This window comes from Dermacentor variabilis, chromosome 4, assembly GCF_050947875.1.
Source record: "Dermacentor variabilis isolate Ectoservices chromosome 4, ASM5094787v1, whole genome shotgun sequence".
NCBI classification, from domain to species: domain Eukaryota; kingdom Metazoa; phylum Arthropoda; class Arachnida; order Ixodida; family Ixodidae; genus Dermacentor; species Dermacentor variabilis.
Window position 1 is genome coordinate 82,105,114 of NC_134571.1, and position 19,926 is coordinate 82,125,039.

Below are 19,926 nucleotides of genomic sequence, written 5' to 3' on the forward strand. Positions count from 1 at the left end.
GTATAAGCGTCTAGTTAATCTGCACTCGATTACTGTTCGAAGGACGAATGAATATTCAGAAATATTATTTCATTATTGAAATGGAGCTAATGTAAACGAGTGTTGGCAGTGAGTGGCATATCCGGAAGAAAATTTAACATAGTTAATTATCTGGCTGTTCAGGCAGACACATGCCCCCTCCCGCTTTTGCTGCTGTCACCTTGCTATTTGTTCTTCCGTCTTTCTTCTTTTTTTGCTTTTCCTTCTTTCTTTATATTTCAAGGACCCTCACTGACACATTCCAATGTCCCAGACGCCAGAGTACCTCTTTCGGCGCCTCGACCACAAGGAGTCACGACACTTCTAAATAAATGCAGCTTTGACGACGTCTACACCGAACTTCTGAGGCTAACATCCCTTGAAGGATCAAACCACTGTCTTCCAACTGCCCTATCCATTGCCTCCACACTCCGTCTCACCATCTTAACACCTTCAAAATTACCCGACACACTTCTACTGCGCTACTCAAGTCATTCTTACAACTCATATGTCATTTTGTTACTCGCGCACTCACCGGCTGACCGGCTCTTTCAAAATCTCAAACGCACGCCACCTACGACACCTGCGGCTTTTGTCCAGTTCTCTGAAGGCTCCCTAAACTCTCGCTTCCCAAAGACCCTCCTATGTCGTTCTTTTTTCTTTTTCTTTTCTTTCTGCCGCCTTCCCACTCTCCCACTCTTGTTCAATCGTCTTCAAAACCACTGTAAGAGCCGTCAGGCGACAGTGCTCGTTTTCTTTTAAGTCTCCCCCTTTACAGCCAGTCGCCACCGACAACGGCCGCACGTGACGCTACATTATTAACCTGCTAAAGCTAACCTGACGAGGATGACAATGTGGCTTTTGACGAAGATAGATCCTCCTATCGAAACGTCGGCCAGCCTTTCTGGGGCATCTTATCTCTTTTTGCAACCTTTCTACCACAGTGGTACACAGCAAAGGCAATCTCATTAAAGATATTGACAGCTTAGTTTCACCGTAGCCATTGGACAGGAATACGGCATCGCCCAAATTTCTCGGTTGGAACGCCCCACCCGAGACTCACTGGGTGCATTTACTCGAACCTAATCTTATAAAGCATAAGGACGACTCGAAAGCAGTACGCAGTGAAACGAGACGGGGGTGAGGAGGCAATGATTTAATTTCGCTTCGTCCATCGACGACGATCTGTTGCCAGAAAACATGCGGCCTTGTTGCTGCCTGGGAGGCAGCGGGGGAGTCTCGGTGAAGTGTGGGGCTGTGTTCTCCACCAAGAAAGTATGCCTGCATGCGACGACGACATCCTACGAGAGCCCGTTGAGCTGGTCGAACCACTTGCGCAGAGACTCTTTTTCGTCCGGGGGCAGGAAGCAGTTCTCAATGGCGTTGTGGTTCTGAAAGCAGTGAAAAGTGCAGCCGTTTCAATTCGACAATTCTAGCGAGACTCGTATCGGAGCCCGGAACGTAAGTTAATGCAAAAATACTTCCTTAAAACTTTCGTGCTGGTGGGCATTCTTCACGGCTGGCCAAGAAAGGAACAGGAAAGGATTAATGCAAGTTACATCTGGGGGCGAATGTATGTAGCCTTTCGCTGACGAACGAGGAATTTTTGTCTTCGGATGACTATCTTCGCTAATGGTATCGAAGAACTGTAGTACAACGGGCTAGTTAGCATGGATCTTTTGAGAATAATAAAACAGAGCGCGAGAGCACAGGGAACTGAGAGACAGAGGTGGGACGGACGCACACTTACAACTGAAATTATGAAAGAGCATCAGCCGCAAAAAAATTTGCCCATTCGCAGTCACGCAATCACGACACCTTGGTTGGCACTCGCCAAGTTAACACTGCTGAAATCAAGCGACGTCAGAATGGAGCCGCACTGTCAGGTGCATCACGCAACACTCGCAACACCCACCGTCTGAATGATGTCCTGGGGCGTGAGTCCGAGCCTGAGTGCCAGCCAGTACTCGTCGTCGATATCCGTGTGCGTGATGGTCGGGTCGTCGGTGCTCATCGAGAAGCTGGCGTTTTGCTTCTTGCAACTGCCGATGAAATATCGCCAGAAAATTGAGAAAAAAAAATTACCGACGCTCCAGAAGGTTACTTCAGGCATCTAATCTCATGGAGCATTCTATTTGGGAAAACAGAAAACAGGAGCGCTCAAAAAGTGTCCGCAATATGCTCTCTCGAGAGTAGCTGCGTTCCAATGGGCGAGCAGAAGTAGGAGCACTGTGATCAAATGAGGAGCAATTTGGCGACGCCTAGAGTATTCGAGAGCAGTTCGGGCTGCTCCCGCGCGAAAAAAAAAAAACGTTGTGAGAATGAAGTCACGTGACGCGAGGGCGTCGTATTGTTTTCATTTTGTTTGTGTTTTCCTCGTTTTGGTTCAGTGTGCGCCAGCATGCAATGGCTGCTGATAGGCGAAGTTCGCTTGATAATCACCGCGGATTTGGAGTCATGTGATGCACCTTCGCCCTCGCGCCTGCTCTCGGAGCGCGTGGAACGTTTCAATGAAGGAGCAAGCAGTCACACTTCGGCTGATGTACTTCTCTGCTCTTTGCCTCTGTTCCCGTTCTGCCAATTGAATGCGCCATAAAGCTAGTTCACTTCCGCCTACACACACGAACACACACACACATTTCTTTTTCGGTTTTTGTTATTATTATTTATCCGTAGCAGGCAAGGCTTACGTAGGCAGTTGGCGAGCCCTAAGAGCAGGCGGTGCCACTTTTGACATCGAGCACTTCCCACAGGATTCTATTCTAGTTTATAATTTTATAGCTCTGTTGCTGTCGTTTTTAGTCGTTAACATTTATTAATGCGAAAGAATTACATGCCCCATTACACGAAAGATCTATCGGCGTGACCGAAAGGTGGCACCAAAAATGGCTGCCGGCGCAAAAAGTAAAAACACGTCAGAAAATGCTCGAATTGACGTCAAATTTATCAGGGAGGTTCCTGTAAACAAACTAAACCAATGGCTCTGAAAAAAAAATTGGTACATTTTGGTCTGGGTGGGAATACAACCCGGGCCTCTGAGGTGCGGGAGGAGCGCGCTTTCCCGACTCCACGCAGGTTTACGGTTCTGGCTGACTAAAGGTGTGCTTAGTGCATGCGTCATGGGGCAGCTGACGGCGTAGCCAATGGGGAGGAGGTAACGCCACGTCATGAGCGTATAAAGTGAGTGTATAAAATAAACATTTCACCAAAGGGACTGTAGTGCTCTACAGTCCTGGCTCGCTAAAGGTGTGCCTAGTGCATGCGTCATGGGACAGCTGACGGCGTAGCCAATGGGGAGGAGGTAACGCCACGTCATGAGCGTATAAAGTGAGTGTATAAAATAAACATTTCACCAAAGGGACTGTAGTGCTCTACAGTTCTGGCTCACTAAAGGTGTGCCTAGTGCATGCGTCATGGGGCAGCTGACGGCGTAGCCAATGGGGAGGAGGTAACGCCACGTCATGAGCGTATAAAGTGAGTGTATAAAATAAACATTTCACCAAAGGGACTGTAGTGCTCTACAGTTCTGGCTCACTAAAGGTGTGCCTAGTGCATGCGTCATGGGGCAGCTGACGGCGTAGCCAATAGGGAGGAGGTAACGCCACGTCATGAGCGTATAAAGTGAGTGTATAAAATAAACATTTCACCAAAGGGACTGTAGTGCTCTACAGTTCTGGCTCACTAAAGGTGTGCTTAGTGCATGCGTCATGGGGCAGCTGACGGCGTAGCCAATGGGGAGGAGGTAACGCCACGTCATGAGCGTATAAAGTGAGTGTATAAAATAAACATTTCACCAAAGGGACTGTAGTGCTCTACAGTTCTGGCTCACTAAAGGTGTGCCTAGTGCATGCGTCATGGGGCAGCTGACGGCGTAGCCAATGGGGAGGAGGTAACGCCACGTCATGAGCGTATAAAGTGAGTGTATAAAATAAACATTTCACCAAAGGGACTGTAGTGCTCTACAGTTCTGGCTCACTAAAGGTGTGCCTAGTGCATGCGTCATGGGGCAGCTGACGGCGTAGCCAATAGGGAGGAGGTAACGCCACGTCATGAGCGTATAAAGTGAGTGTATAAAATAAACATTTCACCAAAGGGACTGTAGTGCTCTACAGTTCTGGCTCACTAAAGGTGTGCCTAGTGCATGCGTCATGGGGCAGCTGACGGCGTAGCCAATGGGGAGGAGGTAACGCCACGTCATGAGCGTATAAAGTGAGTGTATAAAATAAACATTTCACCAAAGGGACTGTAGTGCTCTACAGTTCTGGCTCACTAAAGGTGTGCCTAGTGCATGCGTCATGGGGCAGCTGACGGCGTAGCCAATGGGGAGGAGGTAACGCCACGTCATGAGCGTATAAAGTGAGTGTATAAAATAAACATTTCACCAAAATAACTGTAGTGCTTTCGCATTCCAACACGTGAAAATTCATAAGTTTCTCTCCCGATTTCGTTTTTTTTTTGTTTGTTTTTGTCTTTTGTGTACTTCTTGTATATTAACAAAGCGTATACGTTATGCATCAGAAGTTACAACAGCCAGCGCCAACACCGCGATCTGTGAGCTTGTGCATAACTGCTTCTGGCCAGTAAACGCACCGAAAGAAATAATCGGAACTTCATATGGCGTGAAAATTCATAGCCACATCAAAGTATTTAAGGAGATGCACAGTATTGAGGACTGCAGCGCTCTGCAGTTCGACCTATTATCATTCTCCGAACGGTGCCGATCAAACGGGCTGACTCGAAATTCATCTGAAATTATTCTTTTTGTTCATATTCGCGTAATACCCATAATACCGTCTTCCCGTATTCGGCCGATCGTGCAGTGTTGACTATAGGGTTGTCAACATATAGCAATCTCGGTGTGCTTTTTGGTAGTACGTTAAGCTTCTCCACCCACTCTAAGCGCGTAGCATCACAAGGCTTTCACACGCTCTGTTCCGTCTGCAGACTTACAAGAGATTTCCGTATCCCGGTCCCCTTCCTCAAGTTTTTCACATCCATCTGTCTCCCATTACTTGAATACGCCTCAGTGGGGTGGAATGGCACAACCTATTCAAATAGCATGCTAATTGAACGGTAAAAAGGTAATGAGTACGCTGTATATAAATGCCGTTTGTATTTGGACCTCGAGCACCAACAACTTCTCGAGATTGAATAATTATCCTAGACTTCCATCACTTATTCCGAAGTAGTCGTACTGACGTCGTCTTTTTTTTCTTTCTTTTAGTACAGAATCGTTCTTGGAATTATTACCCGTTCGAATCCACTAGCTTCTGTTACAGCGCGGCTTCCGCAGAAGACCACCTGGGAACACAGACCCTTTGACGTTCCTGCCTCTCTCAGCAGACGCTCACTTCTCCACAGAGTGCAAAATCTTTGCAACGATGAAATTCTCAATTTCGATATCTTTCAAAACGCGTTTTCTTTCTTAGCTATGCTTACAAGCGGAAGGCTTTACTTGGACGAAAGGAGAGAATGACCGCTTGCGCGAACATGACAACAATGTGAGGCGAGGCATAGAAGGTAATTCGGCCATTCTCTGTAAAGAGCGTGGCTGCAGGCCGAATTTTGAAGCCTGCGCGGTCGTAGGCAGAAATATCTCAAAAACAACCAGAGAAATAATCGAGGCTGCTGAGAAGGCAAGATGCAGAAACACTTATGTCAACGTGCCAACGATCGCCACTAACCGATAAGGAGCGGTAGACCGCATGAATAATCCGTGTACCTGATATCACACGTAACTATTGTGCGATTAGATGACAACAATGCGTGTGCGTTTACATTTAGTTGTGAACGTAACCCGTGGTCCCTGATGTCATGCAGAACTGATGTCTGTGCGATTAGAAGCCAGCAGTGCGTCTGTGCTTGCATTCTAAAATGGCATACAAGTGTTATCTCGCTGATTAAAGATTCAGCTGTAAGTCAGGGCTGTCGTGTCCTAGTCTTTCGTTCACGTGAAGCCTTGTGATGTAAACATAGTTAAGTAGTACCCAACAACTAGCCCAACTTTTACATTTCCAAGTTTTTCTTTTTTTCTGTTCGGAGCTTCGCACTTTCTCTTCATCCTTCTTTCTAGCTGCAACCCTATCCTGTCTTCACAGTATCTTTCTCGTTCCGCATGCGAACTCCGTTCCGCAATTGTGTTATTGCTGTATCGTTGCTTCGTATGTCGCTATTTATGCAGATGCTTTTTTTATTTTATATAGTTTTTTATCCCATAATATTTGTTGCAGTTGTCTTACATTCCTACCTTTTCTTCTTTCACTGCGCACTCAGACCTCAGTGTTGTTCCTGGACGCAATAAAAAAGTACATTAAATGAAATTATTCTCATCATCATCATTATTATCATCATAGTCAGTAGATCTTGTTTTAGCCTTGTTGAATTATCACAGCCACCATTTTGCTGCCGACGTAATCATGCTGAGATTCTGTTTCCCTTCAAATCCCGTCATGGAATCCTTACCTGCCCCGAATTCCTCAGTTTTATCATGTTTAGAATTTCGAGCAAGGGTCATCATTTGGAATTCGAATTTCAAATTCCGCGCAATTAAGTCAATATTCAACTGTCCATATAAAACAAACTATAACACTCGACTTTCTGATCTCAGTAGTTTACATAAGTCATTGTCATTGTTTCTTCTGAGCTTTGCAATGTCAGTTGTACAGGCTGTTCATTTTCTCCTCCGTTTTCTATTCAATTTGCCTTTCGTTTCGCTATATCTAAACTGCCTGTTCCCAATTGTACTATTATATTCAATGTGTTTGTACTCTCGTATTAGCCCCAGTTGTTCTCAATTTTATTTATGTTCTGCCTATCTTTTTTTTTTTGCCAGCATTGTACATTTTTTTATTGCTGTAAGCATGTGCCAGCAATCGGGATTTCAATTTCGTTTCTGGGTACGTCAAACAAACAAACAAATATATGATTGATTGATTCATTCATTCATTAATTGATTGATTGATTGATTGATTGAATAAAATACTATCTCATGCATGTTCATCTATCTATCTATCTATCTATCTATCTATCTATCTATCTATCTATCTATCTATCTATCTATCTATCTATCTATCTATCTATCTATTTATCTATCTATCTATCTATCTATCTATCTATCTATCTATCTATCTATCTATCTATCTATCTATCTATCTATCTATCTATCTATCTATCTATCTATCTATCTATCTATCTATCTATCTATCTATCTATCTATCTATCTATCTAATCTATCCAATGCAGCCACACCTACGCCATCATAGGGTGTTCCTCGGTCGTTTTGACGGCTCCGGTCAGGTAGCTGCTGTTGGGGCAGACCTCGAAGTGGATGTTCTTGGATATGGCCAGCTTGAAGGCCTCGCCACCGTCGCGCATGGCCGCGTAGCCGTGACCGATGCGCTCGGTGCCCAGCTCTTGGACGGCGCGCGCGATGTTGCTCGGGGGTCCGGCTTCGCCCGCGTGAGCCGTGCGGTGCACGCCCAGGGTTGCCGCTTTCTGTCAAGAGAGGGGAACGAGCACAGCGGTCGAGCTCAAACCCGGCGCCGGCGGCCCGACTCTCTCCTAACAGTTGCTGGGTGTTCCCTTAGGGTTTGGCGTATCTGAGCGATTTGCAGTTTTGAGAAACTTCGGCAGATGAAAACAAGGTAGACATCTCTTACGCGAATGTGCCGACACCGTCTAGGTGTCGGACTCATGAGCGTAAACGAAGTCTGCAAGCAACACTAGCAACCGGTTCGTGAGCTACCGTGTCTTTAGAGGCCAAGTGCAATGAAGCGTCCGAGCAGTTTCCGTGCAAAATTTCAAGCTTGAAAGACGAGGGAATGCGTCTAGGAAAGATAAAAAAAATGAGTGTTTGTTATATTAATATTGAAAAAAAAATGCAGAAGGACTTGGGATCTGTCACCACCTCGCTCGAAGACACACGTTGCTCAGAACGTTGAGAAAGAGCGCTGCACGTCGGCATGACCACGCAGATGAGGCGGCGCTCACGGCTGCCCGCGAGACGCTGAGAAACCTCGAAGCTGACGTGCTCGATTTGCCTCGTACCGATTTACCAGCAGGTGCATGCGGTGCCTGCTTAGAGGCTATTTAGAGGCTGCTAACAATAAAACGATCATTACTGGGCCTTCAGCTTTGCTAAGATTGCTTCTAAAGTATGTGTACCACTCATTTATAAGCAATCTTGCAGTGAAATTTTTTTGTGGTTGGTCTTCGTGTGACACCGACGATGTTTTTGATGACGACTGTTACAGGGTTGCGCCCTTTAGTAAAACTAATGTTTGTCACAAACGTCCGCGGTTCAATAGCGCTGACATCGTGGCGAAGCCTACGAAAGCGCCCAGTCTTCCACAGCTACCCTAACTATACCGTAGCCTACCACTACTTGCCGTATAGCTCATGTCGCCTATCATAACTCCCATAAGGCAGCAGTGTTTGTGCTCGCAGAATGATGCAAACTTGACAATACCATTTGCTCATTTAGCCCGCTCTTTAGTCATCGAGCGTCACAAGGAGGGCGAGCTGCACCGGACGAATTTATTGACTTCCAATAGCCCGATTTCTTGTCGGCGTGTTACAGGATGGGTATTACCACGATATAAATAAACTCAACGAGCCATTCTCAGGCTTATAACTAAACAGTGTGCAAACACAAAATTATAACAACAAATTACACAATAAATATTGCCAACTTCTTTTAAGAGGTGGTGAGGCAATCGGTGCCGTCAAATATGATTGAATCTATAGTTTGTTTGTTCCAGTCTTTTGCAGTTTTAACAAGGGATGAGTGTTTAAAAGGTTGAGTTTTAAAAAATGTAAGCTTTCACAGTTTGCATTTGGGGTAACGTGGCGGTAACGTTGGGGTAACGTGGTAACGTGGTGAAATTCAGCCAGAATGTCGCACGTACAGGCTCGGATGTACGCTTAATATGCATATATACGGGTATAGCTGATAGAAGAACCTTAACTTCGCTACTTTACTGCGTATATAGCTATTGTTTCGGGAGGTTTGCTTTAGCGAACAATGCTGCAACAACTTCGTTGCATGCTCTCGTAATTTGTAAAATGTAAGTGAATCGTATTCTGAAAATGAGTATGAATTTGAGTGTTTTAAATTATTTTCAACACTACTTATTTGAAACATTGTACATACTTAGGAAACACGTACTATCCGGCTACCGATAAGCATGACTCTACATGCCACTTCGACCAAAAAAAAATTAAGTCGACACACATCCATTGTTTTGTTGCTTGGTAGAGAGCGCTCGGTGCCCTTTGTCTTGTGTTTCCACACGCGCATCATGTACTTTCCGAACGGTTCGCTCTCAACTAAAACCGACACCACGTGCTTCAAGTAAAAAAAATATTTGTACAAGTTCTCGCTGCGCTCTTGGAAACAATGTAGCGTTGCATGTGACGGTCATTTGTGTTTTCATGGATGCTCTCTTCTTGCGTCATACTGCTGCCACGTCCACATTGTTAAAGCCCCAGATTCCGGGGATGAACACAAAAAAAGTAAAATAAAAAAACACCAATTGTTCCACAAAATATAGTTATTGGATACAACGCAATAATGCCGTTTTGATTTTTCTTTCTTTCTTTTTTTACGTTGTTCTGGATTACCAGCCACACTGGAATTACAGAGACTGAAAAATCAGATGCGCTGTATATATAAGCACAAGATAAACCAGTTTGGCACGCCCGATTACCCCACCTAGAAGTGCAGTGATGGCTAAATGACAGACGGAATCGGATCAGCTAAGCAAAAAACAAACGCCCCCTGAGAAAATCTAAAAGTTGCAGACACTATGAAAGGTTCTACGAAATAATACTGTGCTGGGACCTAGAACTGACCACGCGTGCTTAACATACACGTATGCCTTTTTTCATGAGGATGAAGGACCCTTCTGCGAAGCTTGGGGAATGGTTTTGACTGTCAACCATTTGCTAATATCCTGTTCTTTCAGAAGACAACGGAAAAGTTACAAATACAACATTCTATATCATCCTACTCAATTTTTAGGAGAACAAAATCTAGTCGAAACAGAGAACCTAATCGAAACGTAGAAATGCTATAAACATACTGATTATAAAGATGCAATATTTTCCCCAAATTCCCACGAATTACGACGACTCAATTGTGGGATAAAAGCAGATGTAAACAGGGGTAAAGTGCCTCAGACAGGCTGGCAGACGGTTCGATAGGTGTACCTATCTGCTCAAGCATTGTTTTGTCATCCTTAGCGTCTTAGTTTTAACGAGTTAGCAGGGTGGCGTCACGTGTTGTCACTGTCGGTTGCATTTGTCTCCAAATGAAGAATCACTCAATTGACCCATTATAACCAGGCATGACTGCTGCGGCAAAAAACTTGCTACTACCATCTCACTTGTACGACCACGCACCCCTAGGCGCTAACACCATCGCCAGTGTATCCAAACACGCGCGCCTGACATGTTGTTTCAGTAGTTAAGTGATTCTCTTAGCCTACGGCACGTAAAGACGCAGTCGGTAGAGCGCCGGTCTCAGAAAACCAGGAGACCGAGCGTAAATGCTGGCTGTTACGCATTTATTATTATTTATTGTTCTGTTATTATGGTACTTGTTATTGTTACCATTACGTTATCGGTTGGACACGAACCCGCAAAATACAGATACGTACAGCCACGCAACTAATTCCAGTATATGCACGTCTCTAAAGATACAATCCAAGCGGGCTTCACCTCACAAAGTCTCTTCTTGTGGAGAAGGCAACTTTGATAAACGCTCTTCAGGGAATTTACAAGCATTAGCAGTTGTTAATACGCCTAGCAAGTATTTATACATCAGGATGACACAACACGAAGCAATTTACCTACCACGACTGCGCTGTGTACCACTCCCCCTGCGTACTCTACGCACCAAGGCTATTCTGAACCGACGCTGGAGTCAAAACAGCGTGAAAGAACGGGGCAGAACAAGAACGCAGACGACTTGTCATTAGTTTTCTTGCTTTGCCCCCGCTATTTCGCGCTGCTTCTATTCCGACGTGTACCTGCTAGCCTACGTAAACGTTATCGTTTGGTAAATCGACGTTAAAACACGAACGAATCCAGTGCGAGGCGTCGGGGGCATCTATATCACGGGATCGCGACGCCGGCCCTGTTCCCGCTTCCTAAAGGCGTTAGGCTCTATCAAATGCAATTCACATCATAATACAGGGCACGCGTAGCACTACGTGAGGTAAGCGTGCGACTTACACAACGCTGAAAACGTGCTACGAGTACTATACGTCCTGCGCGGTCCTTGCTCTACGCAGGCCGCTCGACTCGTTGCTATACGTGAGCCACGGTCACCTTGAAGGCACTGATGACCTGCGGATGAAGGATCTCCTCGCCCTCCTTCTCGGTCTGCTTCGGGGCGAACACTCCGCACACGTCCATGCCGACAACGCCTTTGCCTTTGTATTCCTGGCACAGGGTCACAACCTCGTCAGCCCATTCTGCGTAGAAACAACCCGCACTGGTCACACGAAAACAGCCACAAATCTCCCGGGCAGGCGAAAAGCAAACCTGTGCACTGCATTTCAGTGCACGATACCGGTATAAATGACTTTTCAAATATATAGACGAACGTTGTGCTCTCTCTCTCTCTCTCTTTCTCTCTCAAAATTGTAGGAAGAACATTTCGCGGTTACCGCTGCTCCGTTCTTTCAAATTTCGCGTCAAGATCGCATTGAATGATCCCAATTGTTTAATATAGCAGCACTTGGCACTGATACTTGCCTGGCTTCGAATTAAAAAAAAAAATGACAAGTTGCCTTCGTCTGTGCCTCTTGAATGCTCCTCCGAGTCGTTAATGGGAACAGGCCTCGAACTTCATGCTTTGCCAAACTGCAGACGCCAGAAGCGATAAAGCCGCCATGTTTACAATATATTTTGCTATAGTTTGACAGTATAGTTTGCTACAAAAAAATCACTAGCGCGAACTTTGACACTAGTGTCTTCTGGAGCTGCAAGCGTGGTTGTTCAGCCAGCTTGGGAATTACGGGCAGTGCATATTTACCTGAACTTCGCCCTTGTCGCTTAGAACAGACTTGTGGCTTCGCAAGTTGATCGTATTCAACAACATATTGCGTTATAAATGCAAGAATTCGTAATGATTACGCATGTTGACAGAGAGTGCCTTGCTTTGTTCAAAAAACTAGGATTGATTGGAAATTTAGAAGGATACATTATAATCAATAGCTTTACAAGCACGATTGAATCCCAAGTGCGAATAGTAGATGAATCAGGGTTCTGAACCACGGAACGGGTTGCAACGTTTCTTCACGGGAGTTAAAACAAAAAATCAGTAGTCGTGCCATCGCCGTCGCTTCTGTACCATCGTTATCGCTGTTAGCGTAGTTTTGCTTGCATTGTCACACACACTCACACACGCACACGCACTCTCTCTCTCTCTCTCTCTCTCTCTCTCTCTCTCTCTCTCTCTCTCTCTCTCTCTCTCTCTCTCTCTCTCGCGTCCCTCGCACAATTACTCGCCCTACACAAACACGCTGGTTCATCTAGCAACGCTATGCAGAACCCCAAACGATCTGCGATATGATTCGCATAGTTCAGAACAACATTCGCATAACATCGATTCTTACAGTGCATGGTATCTGCATAGTCTTCTTGCATTTGTTTCGCTTTCGCTTGATTTATTCGTTGATGCGCTTTCTTTCGATGTTGCTTTTTGCTAAACCACTCTCACCCCTGCAACAGCCGTGTATGTGCTACAGCATGTGTAAATAAATAAATAAATAAATAAATAAATAAATAAATAAATAAATAAATAAATAAATAAATAAATAAATTTCTTCCTCGACAAACACCATGCATCATATTTGTCCTCGTACGAGCGTGGACGTTTCAAAGCATGCACCCGCCTGCACTGGCATTTCAATTTTGGCATAGGATGTGAACTGTGTGGTACATAAACATTAACAGTTAAAAAAAAAACAGTTGCACGCTTCGCACTCAGATGTATAACACTTAATTAGACGCTTTAATACAGCTTCATAGATTCTAACGTGAGCGTCTTTTTTTTTTTTTTTTTTGAGGACGTCCGTAGCAAGGCGCGACATGAACCTATCTGTCTACCGCAAAGCACCGGCATCGAATTAGAATCAAAGAAAAAGCATAATGAAAGTACTGCGTCCATGCGTGCACCCCTGTGGGTACCAGGTCAAATTCATAAATGTTGTAAGCGTTCCTTATCGTTATGTTCTTCATCCTTTTCATTGTATACAATCACCATTATCATGGAGATAGAGAGAGAGAGAGAAAATAATGCAGAGAAAGGCAGGGAGGTTAACCAGAGGTAGTTCCGGTTGGCTACCCTGCGCAGGGGGTAAGGTTAAGGGGGATAAAAAGAGAAACAGAGGGGAAGGGGGAGATAGAAAGAAAGGGAGACAAGCACGAACAAAGCGCATACACTACAGAGCGGTAGGGGGCGGCGTTCTTAGAGTCTGTCGTGAAGCCCCGTGGACCGCAAGAACTCTTACGGGCTCTGTCTAGGAGTCACCGAATGAAAGTGTCGGTTCGACCTTACAAGTGGTGGAGAGTACGTGGGTATCGATTTTACTGCCTCTCGCACGACAGGTAGCGAAGCAACGATTTTATTCGGTGGTTCACAGACAGAGCCCGTGGGAGCAGGTGAATACGTCGATGATAATGATGATTATCTGCGAGGGTTGTTCAATAAAGACTGAAACCGATGCTCTGAAATTTTTATTTTTGAAAATTATTCATCGGCACTTTTAGTCCTTGCTTTATGCTCCCAAGTAAGTAAAATGTACACGTCCCGCCTCTTCTACCAAGCCTAGATAACATTGGTCCAGCCATCTTTTCACACCTGCTTTGCAACTGCCTCTTATGTCTTTACTACGCCTTGTTCCATATCAAATCAACGTCCGTTTTTACATAAGCTCAGAAAGTAGTCGGAGAGTACCGCATCTGGACTTTAGGGCGACTAAGGGGATCGCTGCGATGCTTCGGAGAACGGTAAGCAAGGACGTTACTTTCACACAGAACAAGACGTGGAAAAAGGCGTTGTCAAGGCATTAGGGCATTGAGGACGATCTTTAAGGTGGCGAAAGATGACTTCACTCACGTTATTTAGGCTTGATAGAAACGGTGGGATGGGTGCACTTCACTTTCTTATGTGTACATGGAAAGGAATAAAATGACTAATTTTCAGAAACAGAAGTAGAACCATCAGCCTCAGTCATTTACCGAACAGCGCCTGCGCCATAAAAAGGTAGAAGACCGCATAACTGGCGCTTCCACTACGAGTATATTGTCGCCGCCGTTCTCACCGGGCTTGTCCCTAAAGCAGGCGAGCACGAGGCGCGTCTTGATGCCGCACTCGTCCTCGGCCTTTTTGAATCCCGCAAGCGTGGCGTCGACCACCTCTCGCGTCGTGTTGAGGGTCATGGGGCCCGAGCCCTTGGGCAGGCTCGACATGGTGCTGCTCATCATCTGCGCGAACAGGCGCATCTCGCTGTAGATGACGCCGCAGTTGGCCTGGTCCACGGCGGCCTCGTATGCAATCCGCGTCAGGGCATCGCGGTCGCCACTGCGCAGTCGCAGGCAGAAAGTGCGGCGCGGCTAGGCTGAGGGTGAGCACAAAGTCGCGCGTCTTACTTATTTATTTATTTTCACATACTGCAGCCCCTAGTGGGTCTATAGCAGGAGAGGATAATACAATATAATACAGAAAAGAAATACAAGAAATACAATAGGCAACAAAGAAAGAAAGTTAAGCGCAATGTTGAGGGAGCACAGACAAGAATTCGTTTAATGGGAGAGAACGGCTGGTTCCTGGTAGCGAATTCCACGTTTCAATTGTTTTAGGGAAAAAGCTATACTTAAAAGTATTAATGCGTGCGAAAAAAGGTGTAATGTTCAGCGCGTGATGAGTCCTACTAGAGGAGATTTTTGCAAAAATGATATATTCATTACTGGAGAGGCGACAAGACGAATGAATGTGGCCAGCCCGGCCATGACGGCTACGTTCGTATAACTTCACGAGACACAGCTATGTGGAAAATCGGCTGCAATATATTTTTTTCAGGCGTAAACAAGAACTGATGACCGAGAGGTTTACCTCTCATTTCAAGCCAGACACATGGATAGTATCGTATGGTGTCAGAGCCGGTAGCGTCACCTCTTTTGCGCTCCTCAATCTAACTGCTGTAAATGTGCTATCTGCCACACAGGGAATTGGTTTTAATTTCTTTTTAAAATAAAGAACAAGCAATAACCAATACATTTACCTTCCATTTGAAGCCAGATGCGCGGGATATTATGTACTGGTGGTTCACTTACATTCTTTATTGCCACTTTTCGGGAAAGAAATTCCTTTAGTTTATGCGATACAATCGTTTCGTCACGGACGATAAAATAGAACAGTCAAGTGCGTTTCAAATCCTGCAATATGACGCCACAGTCCTGAATGCAGGGTCACCGTACAGACTTGCAGTATCTGCTAACACACAAACTTGCGGTCAGTATGAAAAAAAAAAAAAACTCGTGTATACTTCTAGCACATTCGACTGGTCGCTTTAGAACCCTATGAAGTGCTCCCGCAGTGCAGTTTACATTCGGTTGTTTGGAGTCGAGCACTCTGAACGTAATCACCTGATTCGTTTAGAGCGCCGTGCTTCAGCTCGAAGTGCTCGGGTTGCTCCCATGCATTCAACCTAGCAGCGCGATCTAGGTCCAATACAAACTCAATAACGTGGTTACTCCGATTCCTCTGGTAGCACGTTCGGCTCGCACAACCTTTCACTGCCTCATATCTAGAAAGGGTACCGCATCTCTGCAAACTGAGTTGGACCGCTGTGGGAACTAGTCTAGTGTATCATTTCTTCGCACACAATGAAATAATGTGAAAAGATGTGAAATGAAATCAATCAATAATAGGCTTTGGGATAGGCAAATACTTAGCTAGTCATCAGTATTTACCTTTGCTACGTGGATGAGAATGTGGCTTTACTATTTATGCGAGATTCTAAAATGGGTGGTATTTTGGTTAACTACGCGCTAACGCAAGCGTCTGAATACTGAGAAGAAACGAAGGCTATTCGATGAAGTGGTTTGTGGGACGCAAAGGTATTTCCCCGCAAGTTTGGGAATTGGTGCACCGAAATTGAAGATGTTCCCAGTGTACCAAAAGAATGGAGGTATCGTGAACACAGATTCAACCCTACATTTGCAACATGCGCCACAGGTGAATTATTTAGTAGGTGATTATTGACAATCGCCGGCTTAATGAGAAAATTGGTTGTTACAAGAGGGACACAGTGATTACGCATTTACTTATGCCAGAAGACACGAAAATTGACTGCCAGGAAACAAAAATAGTTTGCTTAATGCACATCTTTTAATAATTACGAAGACCTATCCCTGGCAAAAGACTGTCTTGATACTACGATGCATCTAAGAAACCACCTTTTACTGAAGCTTTCTTGAATATGGTGAGGACCGAGTGGTGTCACTCTTGTATACACGGCTACTCTTACATTACTTGCTCGAATACAGCTTGATTGTAAACTTCCAGCTCAAACGCCCGGTGGGAGCTGAGCTTAAGGTCGGCTGCCAGAGATTGCATCACAAAATCACAACGTTTCAACTCAAATACGTTCTTATGTCGCGGTCGCAGACCTGCAGGATCAATGTCGCCATCTAGCGGATGAAATATGAAGCCCTACAATGGATCCGTGGCCTCAACGGTGGATCAATGATGGCTAGCAAAAGTACGTTTCTTCGCGGGCTCTTTGGTGTGCTGGGAAACATTACACCTATGTCGCTCAATGTTGGCACTAAATGTGAAGCGCAATTTTAACTAAATTTTATTAAACTTCCTTATCCCAATCAAATTGAAATTATTGTTTGAAAATGAACGTGCTAGAAGTCACGGTCAGGTCGATAGTGCAGGTACCCCTCCCTGAGAAATATATGGGCCGCACTCGACCTATGACAAAGGCTTAGACTAGAAAGATAAACCGTTTACATTGCGAAAAAAGTAAGAGAGAAAGAAAGCATTAGATACTAGTAATTTCTAACAGTCTTAGCGAGAAAATGCTGCACGACCAACACACGCAAAAATAAAATAGAATAATGAAATAAATAATATTGCGTAAAAGGTCTCTTCCATGGCTAAAATTTTACATCGCTTCTATGCTGTATTTCTAAAGTCTTGTCTCCCCCCTCTAAACTAGAAGGAATGCGCCAGCTTACTGTGCCATGTTTCTGCCTTGTGTTGTGGGTTTCACATGGTTTTGCTATATCAGCTGTTGACCGCCGGGCAAGCGCTATGCGGTTAGACCGGCCATAAAAGTCTCCTTGTGGGCATTTCCTTCGCAGTGAAATCTCACCCAACTTCATTTGATTTGTAGCCGCCCGGCAAGCTTATTCCCGTGTTGTGTCGGCCGTGCGTGAAGGTTCTTGAGAATTACAAGAATTATTTACCATCTCGCTAGTTCTGTGCTCTGCCCATAGTGTTCTTTTTTTCGTTCCTTTCATATCAAGGTAAAGAAAGATGAAGGTATGTAGATGCGCAGCTGTACGCCCTTCGTATTAAGCCTTCCTCAAACGCCCTGTGGGCTGTATTCTTCTGACGACACTTCTAGTGTTTTGCATTCTACGAAAAAAACGCCTAATCAATATTCAAGCGCTCACAGCGACTCAAGTTTGACGTAAAAGCCTGCTCTTTCAATAATGTATGCGTGCCTATGTTTGGCGTCATATGCATCTGCTCGTTTATAATTTTTGTTTCTTCAGTGAGTCAGAATAAATGTCAAAGTTAAGTTATTCTATACGAAAGTGCTAGATTCTGTAACTTCGAGCCCGTGAACGCCGTTGTGTGCCCTGTCGCCAGATATTCTTTTTTTTTTCTTTGAATATTACTGGCTTGAGACAATCTTCGAAAATGGCGTAAAATGTAAAAGGACGCCGCTTAGCTCGTGGCACTCTTCTGTGCAATAGGTCGAGCTATGACGAGAATCCCTTAGCCATCCGAAACATTACCTCCGAATCACCGGTAAACTTGGGTTGCGGCTTGAGCTGGAGCGGCAGTTTCTTTCTATTTCAGATTTTTTTCTTTTGCGGGGGTCGGGGGACGGAACGGAAATAATACAGCGCGAAGCACAGGACATAGTCATACAGTAAGGGGACCCACACGCAGTGTTGTACGCCTAGTGGGTCTCCTTACTGTGTCCTGTGTTTTCGCGCCGTTATATTTCCGTTTCCAAAAAATATCGCCGAAAGATCGTAGGAAACTCGAAACACTACTGTCGGGTCCCGTATTCGCAAAGGGACAGGTCTAGCTGTTGCTTTTACACGCTCGCGCGAGTCTGACATTATCTACTATGCAACCACCACGAATGCTCTGCTGCGACGTCTTCTCGGGGAACTGGGAAATGCCCGCTAGCTCATTCGTGCAACGACGCGCTGCCAAACATGTCTGGCCATGAGCGTCAATGCCTGTGCTGATAGCACAGTTACTGGCGAGCACGAACCAAGCCCACGAATGCAGAACGTTAGCGACAGTGCTTACACAATGACTCTCAGGTAATTGGGCATCTCCTTCAGGTAGTTCTGGAGTGTGCTCGGTTTAGCCGGCCTTGTTTTCTTCAAGCAGTCTTGAAGGTTGGCATAGCCGAGATCAATATTTTTCTTCCTGTAATGAAATTGAGTGTAAAGGTTATGACAATTTGTAGCTAATGCAGTCTGTAGGCTGAGTATGTGTACATTCCACTGTTCTCCTGCAAGAAAGAGCACTTTCTCGGCACCGTATCTACGAAGCACCTATTCCAATGAAATATCTGCAAAGTTATGCAATTTGGCTGCCCTGCAAGGCTGTTTTCCCACCAAAAAAATAATTGCGGGCTTGAATTACATGTAATAGTAGTTCCCCTCCAGCTTTTCTCCCACCGAGATGGTAGGTATTTCTCCCATTCTATAAGCTTTATCAAAGTTGAACTCCCATCCAATATGGTGGGTCACTGAATTAATTATCATTGAGGTAATAGTTCTGCGGAAACCCGCAAGGTGGGGAGAAGTAGTTAACTAAAGGAAAATGAGACATCCACCGAATCGTAGAAAATGCTACAAAGGTAATCCATACGGGTTCCTCGAAAGAAAATCCTTGTAGTTGAAGAAAAATCCGTTCTGGTCGGGGACTCGAATCCGGGACCACCGCCTTTCCGGGGCAGCCGCTCTACCATCTGAGCTAACCAGGCGGCTAGCAGATGTAAGGGTGAAGTCGAATTTGTAAACAATTTGAAGCAAAGACAAGAGTTTGCCGTAACAGCTCTGCGGAAACGCGCAAGGTGGGGAGAAGTAATTAAGGGAAAGTGAGACATCCACCCAATTGTAGCGATTGCTACAAAAGAATCCCTTAAGGTGGGTTCCTCGAAAGAAAAGCCTCGAAACTCGCAACGTGGGTTTCGAGGCTTTTCTTTCGAGGAACCCACCTTATGGGTTTCCGCAGAACTATTGTGTCAAACTCTTGCCTCTGCTCCGAGTTGTTGACAAATTCGACTTCCCCCTGCCGTCTGCTAGCCGCCTGGTTAGCTCAGGTGGTAGAGCGGCTGCCCCCGAAAGGCGGTGGTCTACGGTTCCAGTCCCGGACCAGGACGAATTTTTCTTCAACTGCGAGGATTTTCTCTCGAGGAACCCGTATGGGTTTCCTCTGTAGAAACTACTACGATTGGGTGGATGTCTCCTTTATCCTTAATTAGCTATCATTCATCAACTAACTTGCTGATCCTCACTTGCTTCGCTCCTGTGTCAAATTTTTCACTGTGGACCTACGGCCCTATAACGTAAAACTAGTCCCTTCTGTTTACATTCCAGTGTCCTAGCGTCAACTTTACGTAACCACCG

The 19,926-nt window shown here is 45.2% G+C and overlaps 1 protein-coding gene across 1 annotated transcript; it reads right to left on the reverse strand.

The window, feature by feature from the left end:
- Window positions 1-1,319: 1,319 nt before the first annotated feature.
- Window positions 1,320-18,621, reverse strand: LOC142578254 (adenosine deaminase-like). Its single transcript, XM_075687655.1, has 6 exons — window positions 18,596-18,621; window positions 14,352-14,611; window positions 11,350-11,495; window positions 7,271-7,512; window positions 1,934-2,060; window positions 1,320-1,409 (listed from the first exon to the last, which is right to left on the reverse strand). Exons 1-6 carry the CDS (start codon window positions 18,619-18,621, stop codon window positions 1,320-1,322), a joined length of 891 nt encoding a protein of 296 aa, XP_075543770.1.
- Between the last annotated feature and the right edge of the window lie 1,305 nt (window positions 18,622-19,926).